The sequence below is a fragment of the Camelina sativa genome, chromosome 11 (assembly GCF_000633955.1).
Source record: "Camelina sativa cultivar DH55 chromosome 11, Cs, whole genome shotgun sequence".
In the NCBI taxonomy this organism is placed as follows: domain Eukaryota; kingdom Viridiplantae; phylum Streptophyta; class Magnoliopsida; order Brassicales; family Brassicaceae; genus Camelina; species Camelina sativa.
This window is the reverse complement of record NC_025695.1, coordinates 38,805,839-38,816,083: the sequence shown is the minus strand read 5'-3', so window position 1 is coordinate 38,816,083 and position 10,245 is coordinate 38,805,839. Positions and strand designations below refer to the sequence as shown.

At 32.7% G+C, this 10,245-nt stretch overlaps 1 protein-coding gene and 1 long non-coding RNA gene across 2 annotated transcripts; one reads left to right on the top strand and one right to left on the bottom strand.

The window, feature by feature from the left end:
* Nucleotides 2,262-2,597, top strand: LOC104725528. The gene is made up of 3 exons (XR_757925.1): nucleotides 2,262-2,336; nucleotides 2,418-2,468; nucleotides 2,565-2,597. It is a non-coding gene; the product is annotated as an uncharacterized LOC104725528 (long non-coding RNA).
* On the bottom strand, nucleotides 5,894-8,363 carry LOC104725527 (serine/threonine-protein kinase HT1-like). Its single transcript, XM_010444197.2, has 6 exons — nucleotides 7,782-8,363; nucleotides 7,379-7,511; nucleotides 7,078-7,273; nucleotides 6,691-6,815; nucleotides 6,450-6,608; nucleotides 5,894-6,373 (listed from the first exon to the last, which is right to left on the bottom strand). Exons 1-6 carry the CDS (start codon nucleotides 7,868-7,870, stop codon nucleotides 6,059-6,061), a joined length of 1,017 nt encoding a protein of 338 aa, XP_010442499.1. The 5' UTR covers nucleotides 7,871-8,363; the 3' UTR covers nucleotides 5,894-6,058.

Below are 10,245 nucleotides of genomic sequence, written 5' to 3'. Positions count from 1 at the left end.
ACATCGCTATAAGATACTCTACATATTCTAATTGTATCCGCTTTTTTTCTATGAATCCTTCAGAAAATATACTAATCGTTTAGAGAATGATTTTTTCTTTTTAGAAATAATGTATGGAATGAGCAAGACACTTCGGTTCAATTGAACCTTCTTTTTGTGACTAATAGCTTTTACACCTCTATAATTCTGAATCATAGGTGTGTAATATATATATCATAGTTGTGGATTTTTCAACTACCAAAACCAATAAGCATATGTGGATAATGTTTTGCCGGAACTACCTGTTAGATGATAACAAATTATTTAATATTCCAGTCTTCCAGACATACTCCAGGCAGCATGCATGTCCTACGTCCGTATATGGTAGTGAAAGGCTCTTAAAGCTGCAATACTATATCTATGCTCACCTTTTGCATTCTTTCGTACGACGGAGGAACATGCCCATTTCTGTAAGGCAAAGCGCACGCTCCTCTGACCAAAAGGATATCAGCTAAAAGTCAAATGAGATTACACCAAAACAATCACATCACATCTCATCATCTAAAAGCACTATTTAGTTTACATCTTAGCCTACGATCCGATCCGTTTGGAGTCTGGACAACACAAAAAATCTAGTCTTGAGAGAGCATCGTAGGGAAGGTGAAAATATATACCAAAAAAACGCGCAAACATGATCAATATGTAAAAGAAAACCTCAAATATGTCTAATTTAAGCCATTTTTCTTTTAAGTTTAATAAAAAAAAAAAAAGAAACAAAGTTTGTATTGACTGAGTGCCAATTTAGATACAAAAGTCAACTCCAGTGATCTATTAATCTGACATTACTATGTTTCTTTACTTCTCGATTTCACACCCCAATATCCCATATAATTCACACAGAAGCCTAATTCAGTCATCAAGAACTTTGACCATCAGCTAAGCCTGCCGACCATGCTCATCGACTTGTCTCAGTGTTTCTTTAGCCAATAAGTTGCGACAAAAAATATGATACTCAATTATCCAAAATCCTTGACGGCTCACTTTCATTACTCATTTGTTTTTTTGTTTTTTTGATAATTTGTTTACATTACTTATTTGTTTTAGCCTCAATTAAATTAGCTTTTCTTATAGTTTTAGTTCGCTTTCTTGGCATTTACCAATTTCGTTTTAGATTTGGTTTACATGACTAAATGATTTTAATTAGTTTCAAATTTATCTTTTCCCAAAATCCTTTAATAATTTCACGGAAACATGTTTAACACCCAATCAAATTGAATTAAAAAAAAATTCATATCCAGTTGAATTGGTTTTTAATCATCATATTTCACCTCCCATCTTGTTTGATTTTTGTTTTTTTTCAAAAAATTAAATCATTGCTTAAATATAATTAAGATATTTTAAATTAATCAAAAAGAAAAGAGAACTATAAAATCTCGCAAACGGATTAGATGGATGTTAGGACGACACAATATTCAAGAGTTGATTCATCAAAACATGCAAAATATCTTTAATTTGACACATGGAATGTTAATAGGACGACATGTTTCATTTTAACTCCCTCAAATGTGCATTTTCATCTATATAAAATAATAATTGAAAAACTGTAATTAATCTGCCCATATATTTTGTAAATGTAACGCAATTGCATAATTCTCAACGCACATACTGTATTTGCAATTGAATTTTTATACAAAACAATCACAGTTATAATGTAAATTGCCCATTTATATAGTAGTATTTATTAAAAGTAGATTAACATATATATATGTAATTAAAGAAAAGATGAGACCTTACCAAAAAAAATTAAAGAAAAGATGAGAAGCCCCTTAAATTTATATAAGAGCATTTCTAATGGTTTTTCCTATTTTTTCCTCTATAATAGAGGACCTCTAGATCCATCTCTGTTTTTGATTTATTTGTTTAAAATATGAATGTAGAAGAAACTTATTTAATTATCTATGCTTTATTTAGACTGAGAATCTAGTGAACCACGCAAGTGAAGCAGAAGAAGGAAACACTTATGAACTTCAGAAACAGGTTGGTTTTTGTAGTTTGAGTTGTGTATTATTTCATTCTTGTTTTTTGTTACCTCAATTCAGTTCTGCATTGGTAGATATTTGAACTACGACAAGAAGTGGAAATGCAACGCAAGAGGAGTCTCGAAGTGGAAACTCGAGCTGAAATCGCGGATAAGAAAGTTGCGGAACTTAGCTCAAAGCTTGGAAATGTAAGAAACATTGTGTCTTTGAGTTTTGGTGTATATATCCAAAAGTTTACTACATTTTTTTTTGCCTTGTGTTCAGATCGATGGGAAGTGGCTCTTGTCTAAGTTTGGTCTAGTCCCAAATAAAACTTTGGTAATTCTAAAACAAGGTGCATGACATCGATACAATCTTAGTGATTAATCTTTATAAGACCCTCTTTTTCAATGGTTTCAGGCATATATTATGACTCTATGGAATCAACATCTTAGCCAAACTCTTCAAAAGGTTAATGTTGGACTCAGAATTTACCCTGGAAGTTTTTGGTTTCCGTTAAAAGAGAAACTCTTTGTGCTTTATTCTTATTAACTTTTGAATTCACAGAAATGGATTCCAAGCATCAAAGATGCGTATGTGACAATAACCATTTATCTCGAGCCAAACGTTCAATACTTAACCGATAAGTCCATCAAGTTGTTCCATACGTGTAAGCAGGCTCTGACCCTACATCTCATCCAAGCATTCGACATTTCATACGACTATCTTGAGGTTAATATGTTTCCATCTTTATTCTCTTTTGAAATTACATGAAACATTGTTGTGACCATTGTCTTATTTTTCTAGGTAAGCCGAGTTATGACCATAGGGAAACCACACTTGGAGAAAGTACAAGTTACCTTGGAGGCATATATCGAAAACGCAAGACATGGCTTCGAGAAGTGGGTTAACTCGACCAAAATCTTTGGGATGACAAAATAAGGCAGGGAGCACTCATCAGCGGGAGTTTTTTTTTGTATGTCAAAGACTGAGGGGGCAAATTAATTTTCATTGCAATTTTCTTTTTATTACAACTCAAGCATGTGTCTGCTATGGTCTTTAATCACAAATTTCTAAAACATAAATCATCTTTATATGATCTTTTACTTAGTAATATCATTTGATTTAGAAAAAATGAACACCAATCAAGTAAGAGATTGCTTACCAAAAAGAAAATAGAGAACTAACTTATAGCCTTTTAGAATAAATTGATATAAATTGTGCCATAATATATTAAGGATTAAAAATTATAACCTTTTAGTAGTAAAAAATCACATATAGACATGAAAAGCATTACCAAAGTGTGCACTTTCCTCTTATAGATTCTCACGCCAAAGCTTGGAGAATGTTACATTTTCTGCCAAAACCATAAAACTTTGTTTTCCTAAATTATGGAACTATGATTTCTGCAAAAACTGTGGCATTTTTTATGTTTTTTGCAACTTTGCATTATTACAAACGTTATATTTTTTTTGCAACTTTGCATTATGTGTTGTGGTATTTCCCTAAACAATATACACTGGCAACAAAAATTTGAGGCCATGACCAGAATATATGTGTTGAGTTATGCATACTTCCAACAATAAAATAAAGATATATCAAAAAATTTATTAGATCAAGTGATCAATGTTAAATTTAGGCTTATCTTGGGCTTCAAACTAAAAACCAATTGACAATTAGTGAATTTATCCTAATCCTTTATATATTAATGATAGTTTCTTCAAACTTTTGATGTGGGACTTAGATTGTATCCCAACAATCTCCCCTTTAAACCAAGGACCACATGTAGTTTGTGAATGTGGTAATGATCAGATCTGATGAATGAGATGGTGGTAACGAACTGACGATCATGAGTTAATCTAATGAAAATGATGAGATCAGATGAACCAGATGGTGGTGGCGATAATGAGATCAAATGCTTAAATTTGGTGTAAATTTAATGATAAGATTTATTTTTTTTATTCGATTAATGTTTGTATTTAAAATCATTGGGTTCACTAACTCTCTTTAGTGTTTAGATTTCTTCATAAAGCAAAATAGATTGAATCCATCAGATCGAAGATGGTGTTGGTGGCATAATAGTTTTGTGTTTGCCAGGCCAAGGAGTTGATGTTTAAGTGACAAAGATGGAGTTGATGGAAGACAATGGTGAGAAGAAAAAAATAGATAAATACAAAAGAATAAGTATAATTAATACAAGTACAAACTTTCTTATTCACAGAACTTGAAGCCTCTTTTAGATACTTTTACTTCACTTCTACTTAAAAGTGTTTGGGATAGGGAAGATGTTATTACATCAATAATTTGAGTGATGTTTACCAATAACATGAGTTATTAACACATGGAACCATGTTCGACAATTCACCCAAACCTTTGTCGACATTGCTCTATCCATCACTTTTTCATGCATGGAGTTTAGCTGGTAAATTATGCGGGGACGGAAGTGTGTTACTATGGGTGTTATTTGTCGCTATATGGTGGAGCAGTATATGTACGTGACACATCTAGAGTTAGTCAATTTCTATAATTTATTCGCCGATGGAAGATTCGAAGCCGCACACACGTCTAGGATTACCTTTGTAAAGATTTATATTGCTAAAAGCCTAAAATTATGGGAAAATGTTTTAGATGCTTTATAAGTTTATCCTAATTAGGTTGGTTTTTTTTTTTAAATAACTTTGGAAATATCACAATATTTCATTTTGAGACCCTTTGGTAGTAACTAATAATCATAATTGCTATGCGTCAAATATATATATTACTATACGCAAAAAACACACATGAATAACAATTGAGGAAGCGGTTTCCCACATGACTAAAGAGAGACCAAAAAGGACCTTAAGAAATTCAAGGCTTAACTTAAAATATTGTGAAATAGTAATGACAGTGGATGGACAAAGAAAACCCAACATCTAGTTGATTGATCACATTTTTATTACTTATGGACAATTGAAGAGAATACACTAGCTAAGTTCTTGTTCCTAGGCAGGCTATATATATATATATATATATATGAGAGTAAAATTTGTACAAATCTTGTCATGTAACAATGAGTATATGTGATTACAAATATCATAGTGAATTAACTGAAGTGTGTGATTATAATATTTTTGTTAAACTATCATCATTTCAAAGTGAAATTCTAGCGATGAGTAATTCAAGTCCACTTTTACAATTTTAATATATATTATTGTATTTTTTTTTTTAAGAAAATACACATAAAATTATATTATGTATTATTTTTGATTTTGTATAATTGATTTGCATTTTTTTTTTGAAATGAAAGATAAAGTTACAAAAAAATATAATTTGATGGTCGTATAATTGATTTGCATTTTGTTTTTAATTTGCTTCATAGTCTGTCTGAATTTGACCTACCCTTAGTTGGGAATTTGGGATTATTAGTTGTTCATGGTAGCTTGCTAAACTTACTTTCAATGAATTTGAACTACACTTAGTTGGGAATTTGGGATTATTAGTTGTTCATGGTAGCTTGCTAAACTTACTTTCCATTGATTTGCTTAACAAATTAGGGTCTGAAAACTTCGGTGATAAAAAAGATGAACAAGTCTCCGAGGAAAGAAAGCAGTGCTGATTATATTATGAAGCACACGACACATGCTTTGGCAAAGCCACATAACATTCACTTGTTTTGGTAGCATTTGAGATATCAAACTTTGGTTTACCGTTTCAAAAGTTGATATCTTGTGATACCAATTGATGAAAAACATCAAAACAATTAAAAAGAAGTGGAAAATGAAGAGTTGACTAATTTAATCCTCTAGTCTTGATAAGAGAGGGAGATAGAAAAATATAAAAGGGTACATTGATTTAACAGAACTGCAAACTTTCTTATTCAGGAGCCTCTTTAAGATAACTTTTTCTTTACTTTCTAATTCATTACAATTACATAACTATTTTATTTATATAAATGAACTTTTTGCTAAATTCATATAGAGTTTATATGGGATGGGGGAAGACGTTGTTATTACATCAATAAATTTGAGTGATCTCGTCTACCAAATCTTTGGTCCTAAACCACTCTCTCTGTAACAGAAACGTTAATAACATTGATTGAAGCAGAAAAACAAACCTTTTCGTTTGTCTTCGCTTTTGGCCTTTGGAGTTTCCCCACATTCATCAAGCTTAGCCATCAAAGAGCTAGTTCCAGGAGAATCCGGTGGCAGTAGTGTGTTCTTCGAAGCAAGAATCCGTTGTGGAATTGCGGATATCGGAGATCCAACCTTAGAGAGATAGTTAAGTAGCAACTCAATGATATGTGTGAAGTTGGGCCGAGCATTAGGATCCTCATTCCAACATGATGTTACAATGTCCCCCAACTCCTCTGGTAAGCTCTCCGCGCTTGGTCTCACATTCTGTAGAAGGCATATATGTCAAAACAAAGAGAGTAATGTTTAGCTAAAAGAAGCAAAACAAGAGAGTGTTACACACTTTAAAGGCTGCTGCATATGCAGCTTGGAGATTCGACATTCCCTCAAACGGCAATTTATTGTGTAAAAGCTCCCAGAGAACGATTGCAAAGCTATAAGCGTCGACTTTGTGGTTGTAATGCTTCTTCTCTCCCAACCGAAGTGTTACTGTGCTGTACAACTGTAATATTCCACCAAGATTGTCTTTTAAGTCGTCGAAGAGAAGCAAACAAAATTAAAAAGATCTGTCTATAGTAAAGAACCTCAGGTGCCATCCATCGGTATGTTCCCGTCTCAGCAGTCATCATCTCAGTCAATGACTCTTCTCTTGCTAATCCAAAGTCTGCTAGTTTTACTGTTTTGTGGTCTGCAGTTAAAAGCAAGTTCTCTGCAAAACAGAACAAAAGATCCTCCTTTAACACCATCTTCTGAAAGTAAAGTCTCCACCAACACTTAAAGATTTAAATCTAATCCTAACCAGAAGAATATTAAAAGAACTTGAAGCGTGTGTGGTGTCAGACAATTAAAAAAGAAAGAAAGATTCTTTGTGATTGAGATCTGATGAGCATGTGGTTTCCATGAAACAAGGTGTTGTTTTGCAAATATTTTAAGCAGATCATTAAAGAGAAAAAGAATGGTATATTGCTTACCAGGTTTGAGATCACGGTGAATGATCCCATGGGAATGCAAGCATTCCATACCACGAGCAATATCAAGCGCAAAACCGATAGCCACACGGGTCTCCAAACAGGCTGGTCTCAAGTTTAACAGATATTTACGCAGTGTACCGCCTTGAAGAAGTTCAGTAACTATCACCGTTACAGGCTCCTTGCAAGCACCAATGAACTGTGATTCAGAGAACAAATGACTCATGTTAAACCATTACTGATAAAAACAATAAGCAAAAAAACAAAAACAGTAGCCATAGATCTCAAAAGAAGAAAACAGAACCTTGACTAAATTCTTGTGTTGGACTCGTGAGAGCATTTCTACTTCTCTTAGGAATCTTGAATCCCTCTTTGCAATCTCTTCTGGTGTTTCTCCTCTGTGAACTATCTTTATAGCAACTGTCTGATTCTTGTATCTGTTTACAGATCGTACCAACCAAAAAACAGTAGAGATCCATTACTAAAAAAACACAACTTTTGCATAGCCAATTTCAACAATTTAACTAGGCAAATCTAGATAGAATGAGTCTACCAAACAAGCACTCTCTTCATACCCATATAGAAGAAACACTAAACTTCACTTACCCACCAATCAAAATCCAAACTTTTCATCAGCTGAGCTAAGAGTGAAACTAAATCAAATCCAGAAAATGAGAAAGAAGAAGAAGAAGAAGAAAGGAGCTTACTTTCCCTCATAGACTTTGGCATGAGCTCCTTCACCAATCTTTGGTCCAACAAAGAGAAGCTGAGGATCAATTTGCCATTTGTGTTCCATTCTGAATCCAGTTCAAGAATCCATATACACAGATTACTTCAAACCTTAAATCAGGGCACAAAGCAGCCACATTTTTTTTTACTGATCTCTCTCTCTCTCTCTCTCTCTCTCTGTAATCTGAAACACCAAAAAGACTTGTCCTGTTCTTTTTTGGTTTGTCACTTTCTTGATTTGTTGTATCTCTGAAGATTTGAGTTGAGGGCTCAGAAGAGAAGAGATAAGTAAATTAGCTATAACATGGCCTTTGATGAGGCAAAAGCAAGTATCCTCACATGTCCGTGAATTAAGCACAAGTCTTAGAGAGAGAAGAAGGCGACACCAGGCAAGCTCTCCCCCAACTAATAATATATATATATATAATTATATATAAGTGTTTTTTTACATATAATATATTAATAAATTGAGAAAACTCAATGGATAAGAGAAGAATTTTTACAAAAGAACGATAGGAGCAGAGCAAGAATCAGTTGTGGATCTGTGTTAGTAGAACAACACTGAATCGCTTTGGTTTATTGGCTTTTGTAATAAAGTACTTGAGGGGGATTTCACTTGTTGAGTTTTGGAGTTTTGTCTAGTTTATCTTTGTTGGTGGCAGCACCAGAGCCATTGTCTTGATGTGGTGAGAGTGAGAGTTATGAATATGGAGTGGTGAGTATAATAATGAATGGTAACAATTAGTGTTGTTTCTAAAAATATCATCTAGAGCGGTATTTTTGGAAATATTTAACCTCTGCTATCTTTCTTTCCAAACATTTCAAATTCCAAATACTAATTACTAAATATATTTACTTACAAAAATTATATATATCATCCAAACATTTTTTTTAAGTTATATTAAATGCATTATATTTTTAAGTTAAAAAATAAAACATTATCAGCATATTGAATTCATTTTAACACCAAACAATTCTTTCATATATTATAAAATTTTAAATGAAACCACAGATATATACATATGCTTAAACTTATGAATTAAGTAAATGCTACTTTATTTGTATAATAAACTCTTTAAAGTATTCAAAATTTAATTTATCAGTTTATACATATATATATATATATATATAATACTAAGGTTGTGTTATTATATCATTTTCAATTTAAAACATTTTAACACACCTACCAAATTTAGTTTTAATATCTCAAAATTTAGCCAACGTTCACAAATTGGCTAATTCTGTACGTTAATTGAGTGGTGGTGATTGACTTTATGTATAGATTAAACTCTCATCGGTAGTATTGTATAATTGTATAATATAAACTGCATAATATAAATTTGCATAATGAATTATATAATGAAATTATTTAAATATTTATGTTTATTGGATAAATGACAGTTTTTTCGTGTTTCATATTTATGACTTTGTTTTTTTTTATAAATGAATATTGACAGTCATTTTACTCTTGTAGACCAATAAACAGAAAAATAAGGCTAAAAAATATGTTTGTCTCTCGTGACGATTTTTTGGGTGATGATCGATTTTTAAATTGTCCCTTACCTTCTCCGATTTAGAGTTTTTTTTCCGACAAACTCTAACAATTTCTATGAGTTTGGCGGTTTTTGTCTATTACAATTATATGTTGATAGTTTCTATTTTCCGACTTTTACAATTGATAATCGTCAGAAAAAATCGTCATGGATCCTTAATTATAATCGATCATGGTGTGTTTAATCCTTACAAATTCCTGTTTCTCTATTCTGACAGTCTCCATAGAACAAACATGAGTGCTAACATAAGGAAAACACTTTAGAATCTTGATTTGGGAATCAGTGATGCTCCAATTTCCCTCCCACCAGAAATTATGTGGTCAAGCCGCAAAAGTGAATTGTTACTCTCTAATAGTCTCTGTATTGAATCCAAAAGAGCAACACGTTCGCGCTATCATGGGCAAAATGCCAAAAATTTTGGGGTTTCATGGAGTCCTGCCGTGGGAGAGTTCTAGGGATTGGTAAAGTTATATTCATCTTCAAATATGAGAAAACCCTCAATTTGGTGTTCCGCCGTGGTCCATGGACTTTTAACGATTGGATGTTCACAGTCCACCGTTGGTATCCAAACATCATTGAGGAGACAATGAAGTTCATACCCTTATAGATTCAAGTAAGGGGTATCCTAGTTCAGTATTTAACGATTGCAATGGTGAACTACATTGGCGAGAAACTTTGTCTTGTTATTATAGTGGAATTTAATGAGAATGCAAATCTTGTTGAATTTGTGAGAATCTGTATCAATTGGAGTATCGACATGCTTCTTTTCTTTCACAGGAATTTCCAATTTGCTGATAGTGAACTCTCAACTTCCGCTATCAACGACTCAGGAATTTCTGCTCTTAATATGGATCTTTGTCACATGATTCGAAAGAATGTCCCTTCACCT

Coding starts and splice junctions, on each gene's coding strand:
- LOC104725527 (XM_010444197.2), bottom strand. CDS start 7,870: ATGGAACACAAATGGCAAATTGATCCTCAGCTTCTCTTTGTTGGACCA. Junction 7,512..7,781: donor GCCAAAGTCTATGAGGGAAA/GTAAGCTCCTTT, acceptor ATCTGTAAACAG/ATACAAGAATCAGACAGTTG. Junction 6,609..6,690: donor ACCGATGGATGGCACCTGAG/GTTCTTTACTAT, acceptor GGAATATTACAG/TTGTACAGCACAGTAACACT.